This window comes from Anarrhichthys ocellatus, unplaced genomic scaffold (assembly GCF_004355925.1).
Source record: "Anarrhichthys ocellatus isolate YVR2014 unplaced genomic scaffold, GSC_Weel_1.0 scaffold54, whole genome shotgun sequence".
Lineage (NCBI taxonomy): Eukaryota > Metazoa > Chordata > Actinopteri > Perciformes > Anarhichadidae > Anarrhichthys > Anarrhichthys ocellatus.
In genome coordinates this window covers 2,310,634-2,335,809 of record NW_022280084.1, presented here as the reverse complement: position 1 = coordinate 2,335,809, position 25,176 = coordinate 2,310,634, and the positions used below count along the sequence as shown (strand labels likewise).

At 41.8% G+C, this 25,176-nt stretch overlaps 1 protein-coding gene across 1 annotated transcript in view; it reads right to left on the bottom strand.

The window, feature by feature from the left end:
- Window positions 1-88: 88 nt before the first annotated feature.
- atp1a2a (ATPase Na+/K+ transporting subunit alpha 2a) overlaps window positions 89-25,176 on the bottom strand; it is a 34,586-nt gene continuing 9,498 nt past the window's right edge. The window contains exons 8-23 of the mRNA XM_031870681.1: window positions 23,530-23,728; window positions 22,385-22,494; window positions 18,951-19,085; window positions 17,083-17,162; window positions 15,563-15,672; window positions 14,313-14,488; window positions 11,213-11,349; window positions 10,331-10,481; window positions 9,364-9,532; window positions 7,603-7,757; window positions 5,260-5,383; window positions 2,921-3,066; window positions 2,696-2,826; window positions 2,420-2,521; window positions 2,087-2,178; window positions 89-472 (exon numbers count right to left, since the gene is read on the bottom strand). Of these exons, the coding sequence (XP_031726541.1) occupies window positions 444-472; window positions 2,087-2,178; window positions 2,420-2,521; window positions 2,696-2,826; window positions 2,921-3,066; window positions 5,260-5,383; window positions 7,603-7,757; window positions 9,364-9,532; window positions 10,331-10,481; window positions 11,213-11,349; window positions 14,313-14,488; window positions 15,563-15,672; window positions 17,083-17,162; window positions 18,951-19,085; window positions 22,385-22,494; window positions 23,530-23,728 (2,046 nt within the window). The 3' untranslated portion in view covers window positions 89-443. The remainder of the gene's footprint in view (window positions 473-2,086; window positions 2,179-2,419; window positions 2,522-2,695; window positions 2,827-2,920; window positions 3,067-5,259; window positions 5,384-7,602; window positions 7,758-9,363; window positions 9,533-10,330; window positions 10,482-11,212; window positions 11,350-14,312; window positions 14,489-15,562; window positions 15,673-17,082; window positions 17,163-18,950; window positions 19,086-22,384; window positions 22,495-23,529; window positions 23,729-25,176) is intronic.

Sequence of the window (25,176 nt, the reverse complement as noted above, 5' to 3'; positions counted from 1 at the left end):
GGCATCCTACATATTGATGACTTGTTTAATATCTTCTCCCAAACAGGATGACCGCAAAATCACAGAATAACAAAACGATGGCCAGGAATATTTTGGAATAGATTTTTATTTGGTACATCTCATGAGCGACATTTGTTGTTCTTCTGTAGCCTTTGGTAGCAGTTCATCTAAGGCACATGCTGTAGGTGTGCATTACCACCGAGGAAAAACTCAAAGCACAATCAAAAGCCTATTTTCAGCAGTATTTTTTGTTATGATAATCAGATTTGTGAACTGATCCATGCAATATTACAACTGACACACACACACACACACACACACACACACACACACACACACACACAGACACACAGTTCTACCCCCACAAGCACGCACAATATCTCATGTACGCATACGCACACACTCTCACAGACACGCAAACTCAAATTGACATTTTCTGAATGTTAATAATATGTCTCCTGCTCCACCCAACCTGGAAGAGAGAGAGAGAGAAAGAGAGAGAGAGATAACGTGTCAGAGACCAAAATGACAGGCGAGCAGTTTTCATAATAACCTTCCGTATCGCTCTATTTGTATTCATCTCGTTGTCTTTGTCTCTGTACATTTCCAAATGAATCCCCTTATAACTCTAAGAGTCTGATCAGCAGCCCGTGACACAGAGATTAACAGAAATGATTAGCTGTCACGATAAATTGTATTTGTCTCACAATGTCTTGGCCCCCATCAGCTGAAAACGCCGTGGCAGTGAACAGATTTGGAGCTGTTGAAGTGTGTCCATATCATGTGTAGGATCTTTTTTGGGCATATCTCAAGAGCCTTCATCAGCCTGCTTTAATTTCCTTTCTCATCATTCTCTACTGTTTCTCTAGCTGTTGGACAGGTATAATCTCTTTGCTGGTGCAAGTTTAACACATGTTCACAGAGTTGTCTGAGTCCATACAGATTGCTGCCGACATGTTGTATTTCACCTGCTGCTACGGGTTGCTATTTTTTACCTAAAGGCAAGAAGAAGAATCACTAAACGTTTTTGCAATGATCTATGATCATATTGCTTGCGTTTTTCACCCGTCTGTTCATTAGCAAGATACATTTTTAAAAATGGTTAAGGACTTTGGTTTAAATCTAGTGCAGATGCAGCCTTTGGCCCAAGAATCAGATCACATTTCAGTCATGTGTGATTTTCACCACTGAATGTTGTCTTGTTTATTTGCCGTGATTTTACACTTCATTTGTTAAACTGAATTCCTGAGCAAAGTGCCAGACAGCAGTGAATCAGACCTGGAAGACAAACAGTAATCAGTCGAGTGTTACGGAGGCTGCAGCTTTGAGAGCTGGAGAATTGTTCAGCATTGATTGGCTTGCTGGAAGCCTGATAGTGTTCAGCTGCATTGGTTTAAGCTAGGGGTTAATAATACGTTTTAAATGAAAAATATTACAGTTACTGCTTTATAATACATGCAAAAAAAATGACAATAGCCAAATGTCAAACTGCCAGGAAACACTATGCAAATTGCAAAATTTGCATAGTGTACTTTGTCTCAAAAAAACAAAAATGAAAGAGATGTTGATATGACAGCTAGCCAACAGGGTTGAAAACCCATGTTTTTAAATCCATGTTTTCAGCATGACATCAAAGTTAAAGCTCACATTGTCATCAATAATCATTCGTAATTACTGCCAACATTGTTTTGTAAAATTGCTACCTGTACTTTCCTTTTTGATCTCCGTTCAAAACAGCTCTTTGATGTTTTTATGTCATTTGTTTTGTGCTCGTTTCGACTGATATTGAACATGATCTTCGACTGCTTGTCACCATCTGTCAAATGCATGCTGGGATACTTCATGTCCGATCAGCAGACCAGAGCCGTGGCGACTTTGTCAATCAGTGTGTCCATAAAGGAGTGGACAGTCTACTTTTTTTAAAACGTGTATATAAGGACAGGAGAGGTATAGAGAGGACGGGAGAAAAGGTCTTGATAGAAAATGCCACATGTGGTTCCTGAGCTATAGGGGCGTAAATCAGTACACCATCACGTTTTCCCCCCTTGAACCATTTTAATCTTGGCTTCTCTTAATAACTGCTTACCTCCGGGGCTCCTCCTCAGAATTAATTTACGGACCTCATCATAAATGAAGATGAGAAGACTGTATGGGAAGGCACAGAACCACCACATGGGCCTGAGAGGAAGAGAGAGATACAACAGGGGCGGGGATGAACGGAGCAGCAGTGAGTCACGGGCAGAGTGCAAATTGTTCAATTCATTGCGGACATTTCTTGAATATTAAGGATAACAACGTGGTGTTTAGGAAGATCACAGACTTCATTTGAAGCCGAGAGTGACAGGCCAATGGTAGCCTATCAGGTCTTTAAGAGGATATTTTTCAGTTCGGTGGAGAATATTGCATAGGCAGAGCGTACTTCAGGGGGTACATGCGCAAGGCGATGTCCATTCCAGGGCAGTAGGAGAGGAAGGCGGCCAGAGCAGTCTCGACAAACAGACCGAAGATCAGGATCCTGTTCCTGTTGAACACAAAAAAAGGAGAGGAAGAGGTTCAAACTATTCAAAAGCAATCAACGGAAATCTTCAAAAAATGTGACAGTCACAAATTACTGATTTGAAGGTGAATCTGCCTTCCTTACTACACGCCCTGATTTTTACAACCTTCCATCCATCTTTTACTCTCCCTCACTTACTTCATGCCCTGCTGAAAGAGGGAATTCCTCCTGGTCTTGCAGATGATGACATCAGCCCATTGCACAACAACGATGCTGATGAAGAAGGAGGTGTGGCAGGTGAATTCGATGATCTTCCTCTGCTCATAGGTCTGCAAGGTTGAAACACAGATTGTATTCATTCCTGCGTGAGCAATAGGAATATTCAACTGGGTGCGCCGGTTTGTCTTTGTCCCCGCTCCTTACCCACTGCTGCCCGTAGCTGTCCTCCACGTCGTTGACTTCGCGGTTGTCCCATCTGACGCGGATACCCAGCAGGTCTATTGGGAGGAAGCCGTTCTCAGCCAAAATCACAAAGTAGGTGAAAAAACCAGCAAGAGCCTGGATCATCCCTGGAAACAAAAGAAACATGTGCCAGGGGATCAACGTCCAAACGTCATCTATTCATCTGTTCTCAGTGAGGTACTAAAACATTATGTCACATTTTATAGCAAGACTTAATTTTACAGATCTGTAATTTCCTAATAATTTTCTTAATAGGTTTCTTGTCATTTGGTGCTAGTTTAGGGAAAATGGACACTCATTTCTGTTCAGTTATTTTAGTTAGAGTTTAGCTATTCATGTTGAGTTCATAACTGCAGTTGAACTGCATGTTTGTCCGTAGAAAAAAAAAATATATTATGCATTTCCACTGGACCTGCTGTGTATTGACGAAAGCATTTAAAGCACTTAGAAGTGTGTATCAATGAAATAAAACCAGCAAGCGATGAAGAATTTATTGGAACATTTGTGAACTGTATAATGAGATGTTACCCATTTTATTTGTGTGGTACTTTGAAGACACTAATCTCAGTGCTGCTTAAACAGTCATCACATTCATTTTGTCTAAATTACTGCTACAGTAATGGATGGTTGGCTACAACACCATTGAGTAAATTGTGTGCCATTGGATTGGATTCGTTTACTCATCTCTTGCATCCCATCACAGTGGAGCAATAGGGGCAGTTTTATTGCAGAGTAAGTAGGAAAATAGCAAGATTTATAGATAATGAGTGTCGTTTGGCAAACGCTATTTTGACAGCAGCACTACTAATGCCGGTGGTCCAATGTTTTGCATCACTTATTAACAGGAGTTATACCAAAATGTGACAAATAAATTGTCCTGGAAAGTGCTTATTTTTGACACTCTGGACATTCAGCCTCGGTCCACCTGCTGTGCACTTAATATTGGTTCAACAACAGCACAGGCGATTACGTCTTCCTCCCTCTGCCCTCTGGTCAATGGCTCCAGACAGCTCAGGACTGCAATAATAGCCGGGAGTGAGTTTTAATTTCATGTTTGAGAATGCTGTTTTGTCAGAGTGGGCGTAACATTTTCAACATGATGATGGACATCTTATTTTAGAGCTTCAACATATACTAAACCTCCACCAGTACCGATCAAGGATGGAGGCAATGCGTATTAATCCTCTCATTCATTATCCCGCTAAAATGAAACCCAGTGTTTGTGTTAATAGACGTTAACATCTTTATCTCAGAAGGAGAAAATTGCACTGCGTTCCCAATCGAGTACTTCTTAAATATTTACCTTTATTACGTACTGCAGCTGCCCTTACGAAGCAAGCACTTGTGCATGCAGTATGCATTTGTTTGAGACATACCACTACATCATAACAGTGAACCTCGAACTCTGACCGTCTTGATCAGATATCTGCTGCACAAAGGATTCTGGGTGAGAATAGCCAGAAAAGCATGCAGGCTTGCATACTGTACAATGCACCCGGATGTAGTAGAACACCCTGCTATGTTTGCATTTGACATACTATGTCTTGGGACATACTAAATATTTTGTTTCTGGCATACTAAACAGTCTGGTACTATGGGTATTGGATCCCACAGCTGGTTGCATCTGTTTTTAGGATGCTGTTACTTCTACTTTGCTTATAGTGTTGGAACTCTACTGTCGTTGCGTGTCACTCTAAATCAGATCATCAGTTAGACTGAGTTCACTGTTGATGCTTCAGGACTTCAAGCTGTAATGACAGATCAGCGGATTGTAAATGTAATTTGATGTGACCTGCAAAAGTTTCCCCCCCAGTGGTGGTCTTCCTGGAAGAAATATGGGAGTTGATGCGAGTTGCTGGCTGTTTGGAACGTGTTCGGCTTCAAATTGTATGCCATCCAGTGAAGCCCTGCCATATTTTGACCTATTTAACGGCCCATAAAATTGGGCCAGCCTTTGAGTTTCACAATTCCCAAAACATATAAAACCAGAGATAAAAAGCATGCATTCAAGAGAGGCTCCAACCACTGAAACGCGACCAAGAAGTAGAACATAGCTGCATGCTCTCAATTTGCTGTAAATGTCACAACAATTAAGAGGAAAATCATGAGAGTCTATCCCGACTGTCCTTAAATGTACGTTACAAAGGCACTAAGAAATGCCAAGATTTCTGATAGATGTCAATATGTATTGTCTTTATGCCTGTTTATTATAACCATAACTTCCCTACAAGAAGGCTGTCCCAGTGATTCGGGTTTAAGAGCTGCGGTCCAAAGAGGTTATGAGCCACAAGAGGACAAACCTATCTGTCCGTACGCCATGCTGATGAGGCGTTCATTGACCAGCTTGTCTGTTTGGGGGTTCCTCGGTTGGCGTTTCATGATGTCACTCTCCGCCGTCTCGTAAGCCAATGAGATGGCTGGGACCTGGAGGCGGTGGGAGGACAGCACAGAATCAGCTCACATTATTCGCCCTGTTGCAATAAATGTTCAGGAATTTGTCTTGGTGGCAACGGCACAAAGGCACGATGACAGCGCCAGACACGGGGTACCTTAGACACATCACCATTAATATAATTCAGCACTCAATCACCGTGTGGAAGGAGAGAAAAGACAGAAAAAGGGCAAGGAGACGGAAAGAATAAAGAAAAGAAGCAGCGACAGTGACAGAGAGGGAGGTGGAGAGAGGAGACAAGAGCAGAGAGACTGATAGTGAATTTCAAGGCACTCATAAAGTAGGAGGGTAGAAAGGTCTTTGCACGTAATAAAGATCTTATATTGGCTGGTTTTACCAGGTAAGCACCGGAGCAATATGTGTGACTTAGGGCAGGCTATCTCTGCGACTTAGGTGGGATTTGAGGTGGCGACTTGGCACTGTGTGAAACTGAACACATGCTCTGCGGTGTACAAATCCAGTTTGTTTTGGCATTACCCCCCCCTGACCCTGACCCACAGCCGCTGAGAAAGACAGAGAGAGGGAAAAGGATGCGACTGAGCTTGGCATTGATTTTCTTTTCTTTTTTTTAACACCTCTAACAGCGCGAGTGTGTATGTGCGCAATATCCAAATGTGAAGCACTCTTAAGTGTGCCACATCCTGCTTTGATAAACATCTTTTGCAGCCGTCCCTTTTCCACATGGCACTGGTTGCTAAAAATAATCATAGCAGACTCCAAGTGCTGCTTGTCACTGCTAAATCTCAGCAGAGCCCTCAAGCCTGTTGCCTGGAGTTGAACTAAGCTGTTAACAAGCTGTTAACAACCTCGGCAGCAGGCATGGGGAAATTTCTAATTATACTTGTGTACTGTACTATAAACACTTTTTAGGTACTTTATTGAATATTTAAATATTTTCTTCAGTTTTTTGGGTCCTACTCTTCAAAGCAGACATCCAGCTGTTCACTCCACCAACGGTTCTTAAATACATGCAGACATGTTACTTTGAAGGGAAGTGTTTTTATATGCAAAACAGTTGCACAAATACTTTGCTTTTAAACTTCAATCATCACATCTTTGAAGAGAAATCCAGCCAATAAAGAATGCACTGTCCCTGTGATCTCTGACAGTTAAGTCAATATTTGTGAACATGAACAACTCTGTCCCGCCAGCTAGAAAACCAAAGAAGTTCATCTTTGATGTCACCTGGGTGGAATAAGTGCAACTGCTTTATTAACAATGTTAGCCAGCTGCTCGTCTCTATATCTTTAACCTGTGGGGACATAAAATGCCTCTTGGCAGTTGGTTATGAGGCCATCATGGTGCCTGTACCTCATTACTACGGTTTTTTGCTTTCGGCACACTGGGATGTGTAAGAACCAGTTTCAGCTGCATGTTACTGTCTGGTGGCTGAGAGCAGGAAAAATTAAAGTTCCAGTAATGAACACGGCAGAACAAGTCCTTTTTGAATATATTCATCCTTTCTTTCGGAATGATGGATTACGCCCCTCAGGCAAGCGGCGTGCCAGCAACTCTTTTTGTTGCTGCTGGAAAATACAATGGAGAGACGGGCATCTGGAAATGGCAGAGCTGTGAAATGTAAATCTGTATGTGAGCGTCACCCGGCCTTTGTTCTGCTCCAACAAATGGATGTCGGGCGGTGAGCCAAAAGCAAATTTCTTCCACCAACAGAAAGAACAAATTAAACCAAATGTTTTGTTCTTTTTACCTTCGGGCACTCATATTCGACACACGATATTAACCGGAGTTTCCTCAATGTCACCTCTAGCTTCCCCGTAGCCATGCAACATGCTAACAATTAGCATCCGCTCACTGAGACGAATCACTAGAATTAGCTAACAATTAGCTTTGAACACTTGAAAGTGCTTGGAATACAACCCCAAAAAATAAAAAGATAAATCTAAAACCGTATGTTTTGTTGTCACGCCCTCCTGTGAAACTTCTGTAAACTGAGTATGTGTAGAGAAAGTTGCCTAAAAAGATAAAACTAGTGTACAACTAGTATGTTATACACTTAAAGGTAGAGTTTTGATTTTTTTCTATACATCTATGAAGTGGTAACTTTTCAGGAATTTAGTCAAACGTATTAATTAACATAATGCAAGAACACTATTGTCAGCATGCCTACAGAGGGATTGAAGGACTGAACAAAGAGAGGTGAGCGTCCGTTTCCCCTCCCCCCCAAGCTCACCATGTCAGTGCCCAGGTCGATGCAGAGGATGGTGACAGTTCCCAGAGGAAGAGGAACACTTAAACAGATGAAGAGGAGGAAGGGCGAGATCTCTGGGATGTTACTGGTCAGCGTGTACGCAATGGACTTCTTCAAGTTGTCAAAGATGAGACGACCTGCAGCGATCAGGAATGAAAGGAAGAGAAACGATTCTCCTTAAGGATGCAAGGTACGTGTATACAAATACATTATCAGGGGACATGTGTAGATTTTGGATGGGATATTGGTCACCCACCACCATATTGTCTTTTTCTGGCGCTTCATCGTGTTTCAGTTAATTTCCCAGACTGGCTGAAATAAAAAATGACTTTGACTGCTGTGTCAGCATTTCCACATTACTAATGTGTTTTTTTTTTTCCTCAGACCTTATTAGCACCCCCCCACACTTTAATTAAATACCAGTCTCTTGTGGCAAGCCTCAAGTCACATCTCAAATCTGTCAGAGTAACTCTCAAGTCCGGTCCTTGAGGGCAGAGCAATTTCACTTCACAAGTCTTAATAAGCGAATTACAGGTCAAGATTCAAGTTCAGCATTTGAATATTTCCCTCACTTTCAAAGTTGTTGGTAGAGTTTTTTCTACTTAGCTGAGTGAGACCAAGTCATTTCATTACATAAGCATGAAAATAAAATATGCAGACCCCACTTAGTTGCCGTCTTATTGATTTTTACTGTCCCAGTTTTTAGCAGTTCAAAACCTGAGACCTGAATGACTTTCCTTTAAAATCTCATCTGTAAACGAGTCTTTAGGAGGTCAAGTCTCAAGTCAGTCAAGATTTAAAGGTTCAATGTGGAGGATCTGGACAGAATTTTAGCTTGAAAACAAAATTAAATAATGTTTTCAACAGTGTGAAGAGGTTACAGCGTTGACGTTTTGTCACAGACGTCTATGTATTGTTTTGCAGATGCAAACCACGAGCCTCAGCCCGTCCTGTCTTGTAATACTACTTATACCCTGAGAGGCGACAGTGAGTCGCTGTAGCGTCCAGTCTGCCCTCAGTCCAACACGAGAGGACGAAGAAGTAGCGCTGTCCTGAGGGCGTCGCCTCGTCTGTGATGTCCCAGTTCTACAGACAACCTCCGGTTCAGAAAAGTGAAGCCAATGTGGAAGTGCCTCACTTTAGGTTGCAAAAATAAGTCCAATTGTATAGAAGTCTATAAGGAAATGGCTCTACTTGTCATTTGATAAATTACCTTAATAAACTTGTAAACATGAGTTTATGGTCTCAATTACTAGTTTCAAGTCTTCTTCAACACAGCATGATGTTCATTTAGTACATGATGCTCTATTTAGAGTCAAACAGACCATAAAGCAGGGTATGCTTTTTTGCAGCCTTACTGTGACTGACAGGACTGTACCGCTTCATAACGGCAACAAAACAACTAAGATGCTGACAACACAAATGCCGAACTTGAGGCCTCAAAACAGTCAGTCCACAAACAACGTGAGACATCACGGTGACCACATCCACTTCTGTTATACGTTCTACGTCTACAGTTCTGTTGAATACTGTGTGAAAGCCACAATGATACTCATATCACATTTTCAACTCTACGGTACTTATTCACTAATTATCTCCAGTCTCTAGATGACAAAGGAGCTCGCTGGCAGAAATGTTTTAATTTCAAAGTTTTTAAATCACCTCCCTCTGTTTTCCTCTGGCTCATTTTAACCTCTTTCATTCCTCCACTCTTGTCTCTCTCACTATTTCCCCTCCACTCACCCTCCTCCACTCCAGTGACGATGGAGGCGAAGTTGTCGTCGAGCAGGATCATGTCAGCCGCCTGCTTGGACACATCAGAGCCGGCGATCCCCATGGCAACGCCGATGTCGGCTTTCTTCAAGGCCGGCGAGTCGTTGACGCCGTCGCCTGTCACGGCCACGATCGCCCCCTGCACCCCGCAAAGGACCGGCAAAACAAAAAGTGTCAAGAAGAGAAAGATAAGTACGATGATTTAAGCTTTTTCTCTCTCTCCCCCCCTTCTGTCTTAATAATGTCTTTTCAAAGCAGCTCTGGGGAGATTAAACGAAAAAATGGAATTGAGTTGCGATCACTCAGTCACACAGGGCAAGAGTGAATAAGTCAAGGGTCTACGGTAGCATGATCTCAATATATGGGGCTGTGTGCAAGTGCATACAAGTCTCATTTCAACCATTCACACACAAATGCTGAGCACATACTAAACATTAAGGCATATATAGGCTATAGGGAGTAATATATGACTATATAGTTAATATGCTTTACGGATATGCACTCGTGTTCAACAATATAGTGAAAATGGACCTGCACACGCATCCAAACATACACACACGCATCCAAACATACACGCACGCATGCACAAAAGCCTGTATTCATCCATTCAACCTCCTGCACTAACAAATGGCTTAAACACACACAAAGAGTTACACACACAGTAAACTGTATTCAGCCTTAAATGGCAGGGACACACACACACACACGCACACACACACACATGCACTCAACCATTCCTCCACACTTAAGTAAACAAACACATTCAAGCATTCAGACAGACGTTATCACAAACACACACATGGTTACATTCAAACATATAAACACACACTGCTATTCAGCTGTACGCTCTCAACAAGACCCAAACACACAGTCTCTCACATACACATACACACACACACACACACGCACACGCACACACACACTCCTGTCCATTGACCTGTCTCTGGCAGCCCTCCACTATGATGAGCTTCTGCTGAGGGGAGGTGCGAGCGAACACTATCTCAGTGTGGTTCCTCAGCAGGTCGTCAAGGTACTCGGGGCTCATGTCCTTTAAGTCCGAGCCGTGCACCACACAAGCCTTGGCATCCCTGGGAAACACAAAGATCAACACACACACACACACACACACACACACACACACACAGTAAGGAGTCAGTGACACCGGGGACCGTTATGCAAAGGAGTTGACATTTTCTTGCTTTCTCCTCAAGTTTGTTTGTTTCTCTCTCTCTCTCTCTCTCTCTCTCTCTCTCTCTCTCTCTCTCTCTCTCTCTCACACTCACACACACACACACACACACACACACACACACACACACACACACACACAAGACGTTTTCATGCTTTCTGTCATAACATTTTGGGGAATATTAATATTCTCATTCTGATGCTCTAAGATGTCTTAACTTATATCTACTCCTTTTTTAAACATGTTCATTTGTGAGCGGAAGAGATGCTGGTAAGCAGATTTTTTTAAACTTTGGAGGGAGCCAAGCTGTAGCTGTTTCCTCCACCCCTTTTTCCAGTCTTCATGCTAAGCTAAGCTAATTGGCTGTAGCGTCATATTCAACAGAGAGACGTGAGAGTCCATGCACATTTCTGCCGATTCTGTTTGTTACATCTTAATATTAGTCTGACAGATTTACAATTTAGGTTGACATATGAATCGTAATTAACTGCCGCGTAGGCCATGACCCAAAGACATTGGCAATGTCTGCCTGTTTTAGCATGACCTTCTAACAGATTTACACATAATCTCACAATATCTTTAGTGGGTGCTTAGATTAGCTTTAAGAGCAGCAGATACACAGACACACACCTGGGGTTAACTTGGCTTAGAGGGATGTTCAGTCTCTCGGCGATGTCCTCGACCGTCTCGGTGCCCTCAGAGATGATGCCCACACCTTTAGCGATGGCCTTGGCCGTGATAGGGTGGTCCCCTGTTACCATGATCACCTGACGGCAGAGGGAAGGTCCCATAAATCCCAGAGCGTTATCACATTAAACCCCTCTGTTTCTCATCTGTGTGTCATGTACCACAGCATGCTTGAGCTACAGTGCGGTGTGGGCCTTAAGGGCCTATAAGTCATCCAAATGTGTTGTGTAGTTACACCGGGAAAAGAGCGGGCGCTATTAGGGGTTAAGGGTTCAAATCTGTCAGTACACTCCAACAAACATCTTGATTGGTGGGTTCCCATTGCCCATGTAGTGTGATTGTGACAAAACCCTTTACACGTGAGGGTTTGTGAGTCCAAGAGCAAGAAAAAAAACAATACAAGGACTGTACTCTGCATAGGGTGGCTAAAACATCCCAAAATATGTGCTCATTTCCATTCATCGACCTCCAGTACACCTGCAACAGCAATTTTCATTTCCCTTCAACAATGTTTCCTAGTTTCTAGTGCTGTACCGATTGTCTCTTCTTTTATATTTGAAGCTTCAATTGAGGTTTTTTTGAATGATACTTCAAATGTCTGGCATCATAATTTATGACTAAATGTATTTTTTTGTGCTGCTATGTTGCTGCTGGACGGCCCCGTGAATACGGGTGCAAGCCTCCCTCTGTGTGCGGCGAGTGGGGGAGCAAACAGCGTTTATGCCCGCAGTGAAAACGTTGCTTTTGAAAGGCTAAACACCAACAAATATGGTTTGAAGCAGAATATTTTGTTAGAAATATGTTGTTCTTTCAGACTTTACAACGCTCTTGGGTTTTTGGAGATGTTTGGATCGCAGCCACCACGGGGAGATAATTCTACAAACAGTGTATTACTAAAAATATTAGTGTTGCCTGATTTGTATCTGCAACGGTGCAGAAATACAAATTCTTACTGAAATGAAAAGACAAAAAAATAAAATGAAAGGCTGCACAGCAATGTCAAGCGTCAAACTATTCGGTACAGCCCTACTAGTTTCTGCTTTTAGTTTGACTTTGCACCCTGCTGAGCCTTTCTGACACATATACATAACTAAAAACCTCTATTTTAATCCCATAACTGACAATAGAGCGTACTGAATAATGGGTTTCAATCACAGTTCCTCCAAAATCTCACATCAGATCAAATCTGTCCATGTCTGGGACATCTATGAATTTAATCTTTTCTATTTGGGTGGTAACTCATCGACCTGAGTGAGTAAGATCTTTGGTTTACCTGCAAAACTGCATCTATACAAACTGCAAGGAATACATTATTTTGAATATCTATTGAATCTGAACCTCGTATGAAAGGGTAAGTAAAGTCATTTTTGGGGTATATTCCTGAAATCCCCAGCGCCATCATGATCCACAGCAGAACACACACACAAGCTGAAGGAAGGAGAGAGCAATATATATTGCACTAAAGCCTTCAGACTGATGCTGTGAACCGAGGATGCACATTTCACTGAAACGTTAGCACTACATCCAATAAAAAGTAATTAGAGCCAGGAGCTCTAGTTTCCTCCTGGGCTCAGCTACAGCAGCTTTGTTCTGGTGTGGATGTGTGTTTGTCCAAAATTGTCTTCTTCCACTTCAATCAGAAATAACACCTATAGAGCACTTAACGTCTGACAATACCGAGCAGCTACATGAAGCATGTTGACACGCCTCGTCACAGGAAGTAAAATTATATAATTTTCATAGAAAAATATTCTTAAAATCATATCAACCACTTTAAATCCCAGTTTAGCTTTGAGTTTAGGTGTTTAATATATATATTATATATAAATATATATATATACATATATACGTATATAAAAGAGCTCACATCAATGCTGCCTGTTCGTAACATTCCGCTCACATTTCTGACTACAAATGTATTTATATAGACAATGTTTTGTCAAGTCAAAAAAAGACATAGCATAGGTTAGAGTTGACACAACGCCTGAGTCCAAACAAATCTGATATATTATAACTAAAACTCTCAGAAAACTTTGTGATTTTGACATTTTATCAGACATGTCATCAGTTTCGTAGCCTTTGTTTCTCTAGAATAAACTCAACCGTTTACTTCCCTTAAGCAACATCTTCACTCACTTCTGCCAGTTCGTTCTTTAAGCCAATTACAGTGTGTCTATCAAAAATTCATTATCAAAGGAGGCATTGTAACTTGTGTACCTGAAATTGAAATGTGTAAAATCCTTTCCCCATATTTGTAGTTCTTTGGACGAAATTAGAACGACTCATTCTACTCATTATCCATTTCATGTTGTTTAACCTTCCTGCAGCCCCGGCTTATTACTTTTCTGATAAAACATCTGCCCTGTGCTAAATTGTTACTGGTTGGTTGTTATTTCACATAAAAAACTGGGATCTCTACAAACAAGTTTGTAGCATTTATGGGGATCTACTGGCATAAATGGAATATAATACAAATAAGTATGTTTTCTTTAGTGTATAATCACCTGAATTATGAAAAATAAAAACAAGGAATCATTGTGTTTGCGTTAGTTTAGAATGAGCCGTTTATATGGAGTCTGCTATGTTACGCCGCCGTCTTTCTACGGTAGCCCAGAGTGGACAAACCAAACACCAGCTCTAGAGAGGATCGTTTGTGTTTTGGGGTCAGCGGGCGTAGTTCTCCTTCACTCTTGCCAAACGGGAGAGTTTTCCATTGGTTGCAAACTGCATCCTCGCCGTTAGATGCCTCCAAATCCTTCACACTGCAGCTTTAAGATGTAGTAATTTCACTCATTACTGGCTACCTTTTTGGGTTAAGTATTTGCACTGGATATGTTATCAGCAGTTTCCTCTGAGCTATAGAACTTTATTCATCCATCAATCATCATCCATCAGGGCCCACTCGGAGTGGTCCGGGCATTTTTGGATTTGAAAAGATATCTGACATGCAAATCCCTTCTCTGAAATGTCCGATGAATGAAGCCGAGGGCGAAAAAGGCTTTGCAGGAACTACAATGAAAATTGAGTCTGTGGAACCAATTACCTTGATGCCAGCGGAGCGGCATTTACTGACTGCGTCGGGCACGGCGGCACGCGGCGGATCAATCATGGAGATGAGACCCAGGAAGCAGAGCTGCTCGGTGGGAAAGTTGGTTTCGTCGCTGTCGAAGGTGAATCCTCGAGGGAACTGGGATGAAGACAGATTCAAGTGGCAGAATCCTGCAGAAGAAGACGGATCCGTGAGGTGATCGCTCAGAACTGACTGACACCTCAAAGTGCACACTGCAGCTAACGGAGGGGGGAAACTTGCTTTGGTGCTCTGATAATTTATCTGGCACTTTAAAAAGTAGAAAAGTCTTTAATCACCCTGAAGGTCATTTAAGTCCAAAATATCCAATAAACAATAAGGATGCACTTTGCTGTTGATATTTACAGTACAACACTAAATGTAAATATGAAAGACATCTGTAGAAAATACATTGTGCTCCCTGCACTGATGCTTTATCTAACAGTATGCATACAAATCACTTTTAATTTTAGATGTTCGATTTGGAGTTCGCAGGTCTGACATACAAATTGAATCCACCCCTTTTATTAATTCATGACCCACAGCCCTCGAAATAAGAGCATCTCTTGAATCCCTATAGAGAGTAAAGCACAATAAAGCCCTCAGTCTGAAAGTGAAACACCCGACCCATCACCATCATCATCATCATCATCATCATCATCATCACCCGAGGCATGACTGGGATTTAATTATTAATAATGATTCCAGGAGTTTCACTCCAAAAATTGCATTATTCCACATTTCACTGTTGTGACACCTACTCCAACAAAAACCGCAGACAGCAAAGAATTATTACCGATGGCACTTTTTCAAAAAGATGCCAGATAACTTCTTTTTTTTTCCTTGGTTGTCAAAATGATGACATTTACAGAGTCTGGATGCTGAACACTGTAGAGATATTGAAAGTTGAACTTGGGGGAATGATTTGAATGCCAGATCATTAACATAATACATCCAACATTACATACAAAACAAACCCAGAAAACCCATGTGTAACAATGGTCATTTCAGCTTTTACTTCATTCCAGTCTATTACAAGACTGCAGTGCCAAAACCTCCGTTTCTATTTACGCTGTTGCAATTAAAACAGTCCACCCTTTTACAGGGACATGTGGCTGAACTGCTCTCTTTACCAAGGAGATAATAAAAGGTAATTGCTGTGTCCAACTGCTTCTCCCCGCTACCTATTCCCAGGCCGACAATAGCGGGTGCCACGAAGAACATACCAAGCACTCTCTCTCCCAGTCCTCCCAGCTCCATGTAGGCACTCTGGAAAGCATCTCTCCAGTTTTCATCGAGTGGCTGCTCCTGGCCATGGATCATGATGCTACTGCACCTGTAAAACATTTGTTAATAATACTCTTACTGCTTCCAAAGCTAATAACATCATCTCTATCTGCATAGCAATCTTGTTAGGAAAGTGCTGGAAAACAACAGGAGCCATGCTAAAACTACAGTCAATGATAATGGTTGAAGGAGATGAGCTTTTGGGATGACCAGAAGGGAAACTAACCGAGTCCCCAGAAAAAAAGGTTGGCATTGCATTTTTATACAAACTCAGGACACATTGAATACTCGTTATGATCCTGCGTTATTTTCAATAGCGGCCACTGCGTCGCTCATTTGCTCCGCCCAACTGCAAAAATGTCCACATTCTGGGAAACTGGGCCAGACTTGGGCCAACAGCGATGTGTGACCTCATACAAACTGTGACAATATGGCCAAAAATCTTCAGCATCTCAATCAGAGCGCTCATGCAATTAATATGCAACAACGAAAACATTTAACGGATACGCCTGCGGTTATGTTACTATGTTTTTCTCGTTTTCAACAAATTCCCTGAAAGGACCAAAACCATCAAACCGTCATTGTGTTTCTCCCAATACTCTCTGATTTGTACCACCCTGTCTGAGGCTCTCCATTAGTTCCGACTGAAAAAGGTCACGACTTCATAGTTTAATTGTTTTTTTTAAAGGGTAACTCATTTTCTAAAACAGCAGGCGAGGAGTAGATAGTGTTGGGGACTATTTTCACCAGTGGATTAATACACATTTGTGCTCCAGTGCAGTGATTCTCATGGTTCATGGTGATGAAGGAACATTTCTTCTATATTGTCTACATTGTTTTTAATAGTTTTTTTCTGGTCAACAATGGAGGTACACGGCACAAAGGAATAAGCTATTTCAGGTTTTGGACACACAGATAATATTTGTTTCTTGGATCGATTCAAAGTTGTTGTTAGAAGATTTGTTACCAATAATAAAAAACAGTTCCACTTTCTCAGATGCCCATATTTATATTGCATTATAAACATACTTATAATGCGTGTTATGCATAGCTTATATGATTACAAAAAATACATTATGATCCTTGCAAAAAACCGTCAGTAAATGACCAGCAATTATTATGACGCTTGACCTTATATATCACTATAAAATGCTTTATAATGTGTTATGATTATTGATATAACGCACTATGAATATTTTCGAGTGCTTATAACCTTGATTATACTGTGCTATAAATAGATTATTACAGATGATAAGTATGTTTATAACGCATTAGACATGGCTGTCACAGAACAAACTATTATACGACTAAACTATTGTTAGCCTTTAAGCACAATGTAGTTTCTATTCACTACATCCCTTGAATAGAAGGAAGAAATTTAATTAAATGAAAAAGACGTACAAATTCTGCGCCGCCTCACTTGGGAGACACATAATCGATCCGTTATTGATTGACCAACCTGTCCAGGATTCTCTCTGGCGCTCCCTTCATGACCAGAATATGAGCAGAGGGATTGTCCTCCACTTCATGGACAGAGAGCTTTAAAAAAAAGGGGGAGGACATTGGAAGACTGGTGAGGACATGACAAGATTTATTATGAAACAAGCTGCAACATGTAGTTTATGGCTAGTTGTTTCTTGCTGTCTATGATGTTTCATTCTCCTGGAAGTAAAAAGGCTCAGTACAACAATGAGTTTCATGGTCACACGAGAAATCATTTATCGTGTCATATTTTTCCAAGAGGTTTGAAATAAAAGTCTCGTCGAAGCGGACTTGACTGATTGCACATTGTAAGTCACATGTATTGCACCTGAGTTGAAGGAGCATTCAATCTCACGTGTATTCCTCTGGTTTTACACCTTGCATTGCCCCTTCCCCCACACAAACACACACACACACACTCCTCCAGGTAATTTGTATCTGAGTCACAGCATATCTAATCTCAGAAAACCAGAGCAAAATTGCTTTTTTTTTTTCTCAACACAGACGTCCCTATTTTAAATGGGGGAACAGGTGCACAGAATGCATGCAGGAAGTCCTTTGTATGCTTCAACATCACTGTTGTGTTATTCATCCGCTGGTTCAAATCTCTAGACACGATGGTAAAGACTGGGAGTAGAAAGCAGAAAAACTGCCCCTGTCTTAATTGCTGTGGTGCCCTTGAGCAAGGTGTTAAAGGGTAACTTGGGGGGTTTTCAACCTGGATTCTATTCTCCCATGTTTTTGTGTCCAGTATTTAGCGCCGCAGCCGCAAAACGGACTGCAATGTAATCCGTCAATTGTACGTCCACTAGAAGCGATTGTTTTCGACACTTTCTGGCTCAGATTGCTATTATAAATGTCTGACAACATTATGGAAAGGACCCCACAGAGGAATCACACATTTTTATTTACCTTTCACTTGGTCTGTTTTTTTTTTTTAGTCTAACCAAGTCTCGCTGAAGGAGAAGTCTTGTGCCATAAATCTGACAAGAAGGTTGGCCCCCTTCCACATTTTTGAAATCAGCTAAATATTTAGTCATGACACTGACAATGACTAAGCTAAGCTTTCTGCACTCCAACACAACCTGCAGTGGCACTCCTCACTCTGACAACAAGTCACATCGCAAGATTTTAGAACAAGACGTCTCCTTGAGCTACACTTAGTAAGACAAAATGACTGACAGACTAAAGGTAAAGAAAAAAGGAAGAGTCCTTTCAGTAACGGTGTCAGACTAATTTAATAAAAAACTGAGCCTAGTGGACGTTTCTGGTTTTGACTGTGACCGTCTCCCACAAAAAGGTATTTCTGTCCAATTAAAGGTAGTAACAGATCTTCTGAGCAGCCAAAAACAACCAGTTTGTAATCCACATGTATCTTTCTGTCATAAATAACACACAACGCAACACTGCAACAGCCTCTCTGTGGCAAACAGTGTTCTGCTTGTGGCCTGTTGGGCAGCTACCAAGCCTAAATATGTGCAACAGCATGAATGTAAAGCAGGGTGGCTGTTGCTGTAAAGAGCGTGCACGTTCAGACTGCCTTGCTCGGACAGAAAAAAGTAAAAAACGAATCCCCAAAATGTCTCAAAAATGTTTTCCATGTCTTTTTTTTCTAATATCGCCAATTTAAAAGCACTAACAGAATTATCTCAAAGAATACATTAAATGCAAAGTTAAGTTTATTAAGAAACAAAAGACTTCTAATTAATATTTCAATAGTTAGATATAAATTAAAAAAATGTATTTATGAATAAAACTAAATCCACAATTTTAAAACAACTACTTCAAATATTAAACATTTTATTGTAGACCTGCATCTGCAGCAACGTCAGTCCCATGCAGTACCTGGTATTTGTTGGTGGAGTTGAAGGGGATCTCTGCCACTTTGGGGTTTCTAGATCTCATTTGACGAACACCCCCACAGCACAGCTCGATGCATTTTAACAGGGCTGACTCTGATGCGTCCCCCGCTGTCTCCCTCTGGGGAAACACACACACACAGCCGCACGTTAGCACAGTCACTCACATATGCATATTAACAAATGAGTGTTGTCTGTCTCACTGCCTGTGTTTATCACGCCGCGGTGGAAGGGAACTTTAACAAATTAAAGCGCCACCTGAGAGGACTTTCTTTCCTTCCATTATGAGTCTCATCAATGATGCAGGTAGCTGAGCATCATCTGCATCACAAACACTTGGCCACACTGTTTTTAAACTTATGTAACAATCTAATGTAGAAGTAATGAAAGTGCAAAACTGAGTTTTCTTTTTCACTTTAGGGGGATGAAGAATCATTTGATTAAAGCAGCTCAATCTCTTCGGGAGAAACACAGCTGATTAGTTTGTGTGCCGTTTTTAAGGGGTATATTTTAAGGATATGTATGTAAAGGCCCCGGATATGAAGAGTTGGAGAACCATGTTGGAAATAAATATTGTTGAAACACATTGCCAATAATCAACAGAAAAGTGGCTACTAAGGATGTAGTAAATTATGCTTGAAGGAATTAAACCGCCTAATTTGTTATGTGTGTCCATTTTTGTTGAAAGGTGCAAAATTTCAAATTCAGAGCGTTAATATAGCAGCAAACAACTACTTGCTACGTAAAGATATAGTGGAGTAATGTCTACCTGAGCAGAGGATGAAGTCGCTCTCCTGTGTGTTGTAATCACAGCGTCACTGTCTTTTGTCACGCCTGCTTTTTAGTGCATGTGAGTCTCTCTGTTGTGCCCCGCTAGCTAATGGACGCTGCTCTGCCCAGCACTCATACAGCGGTTACCTCTGATAACGCCATCCAGACCCACGTCCAGGTTAACACTGTTAGCTCTGTCAGCACTGTTGCTGTTGATTACACTGTTTGTGCTGTTAGCATCGTTAGCTGCTCCGCTGTCGCCATGTTGAGAGCCGTATGGAGGCAATGCCTCAATCATAGATATGCTCTCAATTTGGAATTTAGCACCTTTAAAGTGGTGTGCAGAAGTCTTTTACTGAGACTTTTTGGGGGAACAGAGGTGAAATCCATGAATTTGAAAGCATACTTACACACACACACACACACAGTGTGGAGGCCTATTTTACAAGGCTCAGTATTGAATTATCCCCCGTTTGGAAGCACAGCTTTGTTTTTGTGTTTTCTGCAGGTTTACCGGCTTCAACATGTGTGACAACGTTGCTTGTGTGGCGCTTGAATCACCTTCTCATAACCTGTAAAATCCCTCTTGATAAAAATTCCATGGTGATCACTACAATTCATCTGGCTCTTGGAGCCAATTTATTAAAATCCATCATGAGCTGATTGACCGATATACCAACGGGGGCCGAACCAAGACATGAGATTCCTCTTTATTCCTGTTTATTCATTCATGAACAGCCACGAAACAAGGACGCACACTCTGCAATATTTGTCCTTGTTTGAGCCTTTTCATGAATGAATGAATGAATAGATCAAGGAAATTCCATTGTCTCTGTTTTCTTCTCTCGGGTGAAGACATGGACTTTGTTCTTGTAATGGTAGTGGAGCCGGCATGGGCCTTGACTGCTGTGTTTGAGCGCTGTCAGGAGATGTGGCTGTTACGCCCGGGCACCTCAAGGGGCCGAGAGGCTGCAGGTTCTGCTCCCACCGAAGTCAAGAAGCGGTGATCCCTGTCGCTGTGAGCCACACGGAGAATTTCTTCAGGTCAATGTAGCACAGGTTAGAGAGCGGTTGGTAGAATACTGGGATATTATTGACTTACCCACTCAGCAGTGTGTAAGTTTAGGTATCAGTGTGGGGGAGTTATTTCCAGGGGTGTTTTGGATTATTCTCTGTGTGTGTGTGTGTGTGTGTGTGTGTGTGTGTGTGTGTGTGTGTGTGTGTGTGTGTGTGTAGTGCACCTGTGTCAAGTTGCATTGACGAATCATTTTTTACGGGTTGTTTCTCCGCTGTGGGTTGCCATGTGGGGAGGCTTGGTTGGCCGCAGAAGAGAATGCAAAGTATATTTACTTAAGTATGGTACGGTTTATAGTTCTGAAGTTCTTAACATGTTCTTGAGTATATCTATGTTACGCTACTTTATAACGCATTATACTTCACTGTATTTTACAGGCTGATCATTTATAAAACATGATGCATTGAAAACCAACTTTTTTATTTACTTATTCCCGATAGCAGTGGTGTAACTATATATTATTCAATATTCATGAATATTATAGATACTTTATATAGCTATAAATATGTTACACCTATACTTCACAGTATTTCAGAGTGAAATATTGTTCTTACATTTATATGACAACTATTACTAGTTACTTTTCAGATTAAGATATTTATAAAATAAGATAAATTGTTATAGATTTTTGCTAACTTTGCTAACTAAGTGTTGATTCCAATATAACAGAGTATTTTTACATTGCAACATACCTACTTTACTTCAAGCTACTGCGAGGAACTTTAATTTTGTGTTGATTTTGGCGGTCCCAGTATAAAGAGTGGTAGTGGTACAAACCACCGGAGTCCTTTTCTAAATGTCTCATTTTCACTGCAGCAGGGTCTGGCAGTCTGCTCGACCCAGTCTTGGTTCTGGTTCTCTCGTGCCTCCCCTTCCCTCCAGCGGGCCCAGCAAACGTCCTGGGCCTCCAGCAGCGTGGTGTCGGTGTTGGCTCCCAGCGGGGGACCGGTGGAGCAGCGAGGTGAAGCTCTGCTCCTGGCACGCAGCGCTCCACCTCCCACCAGAGCTCTGACTGCAGGTCTGTATTATTCAAAGGTGGCAGCGGAGCTGAATCTGGGTCTGTCCTCGGTGAGTTTTATATTTGGAGTCTGAGCTGAAGGACTTTCCGGTTGAACCTGCATAATTTCGTCTGATTTTGCACGGAATCCAACCCGATTGACAAGCATTAAGAATAACTACATAGAAATAGCCAATCTTCTCGCCGATGGTCTGCTTTACTTATGTAGGTCATATAGAGGCATCGGTGTTTGATTGAGAGTTTCATAACCAGTTAAAAGTTCCTCACACTAACTTTCAGTAAATGATCTAAACACCACCACTGCTTATCTTTGTGTGACAGCTGACTTGACGCTGTCCTGATGTTATTAACTTCACCCTATCAGCAAATCGTGTATGCAAAACTCCCGTCACATGAATAATGTGCATGCATTGTTTTGATCCAAATCTAAAAAGGTGCTGCTTATAATGTACTTAGATCAAACTAATCCTGTTACAACCCACTGCTTTAGAGAGTACAGATAATTCATGAGTCTGAATCATCAATGTGGTGTCTCGTGTAGGGTGGAGAATCATACCATCAGGATGGGGAAGCTGTCCTGTCCGGCCTTGAAATCAGCTCTGTTGCAGAGGCCGGCAACGTGAGACAGAGCAGTCCAAGTAGCAGAGCTCTTGTCAAAACCCAAACCTGGGAGAATAGCAGAAGGAGCTGTGTTAGACTTTTTTTTAAAGTGGGGTTCATCCAGTATTTATGCTACTGACTTAACTCTTGGTTCACAGAGTAGCACTGGATATTGTAGCTCAATAACAAAGCAATCCCTTATTCCTTGACAGAAGTGATTTTTCAATTCCCCAGTCTGGAAAATGGCATTCATTTTTAACGAGAAAGTCTCAAAAAGTAAAAGCCGTTTGGAAATTTCAAATCCAAATTTTATCCCTCCCACCAGTTCTGAACTGAAAAGGAGTCTCACTCTGTTGCATTCATTGTTTTTATTTTAGCCTAGCCGAGAGAGTGGTCACTGTCCCTGCTGTTGTGCAAAGAGAATAGAACAGCATCATGCAACATACAGCAGGTACACAGTGGCAAACTGCAGCTGGAGTTGTTGTACTTGAGAAAAAGGGGCGCGAAAGGCTCCAAAACTTGCACCAGCTGCAAAAAAAAATAAAATAAATAGTTTGTACTGCTGAAAAATGAATACACTGTTTTTTTCCTTCAGCGCTTTCACTGTTTCAACTGTTCGGCCTTTGTCAGCACTGCTAGCTATTCATTGTATGATTGCCTAACTCAATACTCATTGGTATGCATAGAACACCTGTTTGTTTGTTTTTTACTTATTTCCCAAAACCTTTTGGTTATTGCTAAAAATGCGTCTTTGAAATCCGGCTCGGTTTGTGGCTGTTTGGTAGGAGACAGGAATCCGAGCTGACGTCTTGCTCAGGAACTCTGGCAAAGGACATGTTTGTGGCTGGTGGTTGTGCCGCCCACACTGCATACCGCTACTCAATTAATCCAAGAGGTAGTGTAAACAGCGATGTTGGTTGGCGGTGTGAACTTTGGACGGATGAATTTCAGCAGGTAATCACATTCTCTCTAAGTATTCCCACACAGTCTCTATCACCCCCCTTCTTCTTTATTTAGTCTCTCCATCTTTCCCCAAAGCTCTCTCCTTCCACTCCTTCCCTTTCCCCTACTCCTCCCTCTCTTTTCGACTCTGCCTCTCACCCGTCTGGTCCTCGGTGGTGTCTGCCTCGTGGATCTGGTTATCGAACCACATGTGGGCCACGGTCATGCGGTTCTGGGTCAGCGTGCCCGTCTTGTCGGAGCAGATGGTGGAGGTGGAGCCGAGAGTCTCTACGGCCTCCAGGTTCTTCACCAGACAGTTCTTCTTCGCCATTCGCTTGGCAGTGAGAGTCAGACACACCTGGGAGGACGGTGGGAGGTGAGGGGGAGAGAGAAAGAGGAGGGAGGAAGGGAGGGAGGATGAAGATAGGAGGCGAGGACGGATGATTATTCGTCGGCGAGGGGAGAGAGCATGTGTACGCACCGGTGCATTCAAGTGTTTGTGCATGTGAAACGATGCATGGTCCAGGTGCCACAGGTATTGTGTGTGTGTGTGTGTGTGTGTGTGTGTGTGTGTGCATGTGTGTCTGTATGCATGTATTTGGTTGGCTGGTTAACAGCAGGTGCACAGGGACATAAAAATACTATGAATAGACACATTCCATATGTCGCAAGAGACACATCAATGCACATGAAGTAAAGCTGACCACATCACTCACAGAGCAACACATGCAGCACAAATGAACACAAACATTTCCACACACAACTCGCGATTGTGTTTAAAGCGAAAGCAACTAAAGAAACCAGTCACTGGAAGTTAATTTATTTTCTGTGACCAGTGAAATGTCGACTGATGACTTTTCAAATGCCAGCTGGCATGCACCTCAGCAGCAACTTTGTTTATTGTTGCGAGAAAAGTTCGATTCACTTCAACATTTGAGCGACTCCAACACTCCAATAAATCACCTGCTTCGCTTTAGTATCATTAGAGCTACTAGAGTTAGCATCCACTGAGGGTAAATTAGTGTTGGGAAAAGCACAGGCATAACTAATAACATTGAGTGTGCCACTAAACCATGACAGTGAGCCAGCAGGCACAAGATGAGGGCTCTCGAATTGGCTCGGTTCTGCAATAATCAATATTTTGACGCTAACAATAGATGAAATTAATGCACGTGATGAGAAAACAGCTGCTCAAGAGGACACACCTGTGGAGAATTAAATTAACACCCAACTCTGTGATTGGGTGGCCAGAAAAAGGATACTAAATGAATGATAATGTGGCTCTGTGCGTGCTGGATGTTTAAACATTGTGTAAAATAGTTTCCTAATATGTTCTCCATGACTTTAAAAGGTATGTCAGCTTGCTATTGTGCCAAATCAATCAAAAACAAATCAATGAATACAGCTTTAAATGGAGTGCAACCATTAATCGTGCTATTAGTTACATGACTCATTACCAGTGCTCATTTAAGCTTATTTTGAAAAATGTAATTATCAAAGTAAAAATCTCATTAGAAAGAAAAAATATGACAATTTTCAACACAAAGCGTCTTTAACCTTTGTTTGTTTGTGTAACAGCAGCCAGTTTATGTCTTTCAGCCATGGTTCTGTTCACTATTCCCAGAAGCATATTCTGTCCTGTCCTTGCTACAAGGGGACCTTGTTTTTATAAAGTGAAGTGCTCCTTTGAGATTTTTTTTGGGGTGAAAATCAGTAAAAACTTCCGATGATGAGCCTCTCTAATAACAAAGAGGAACAAACACACACACACACACACACACACACACACACACACACACACACACA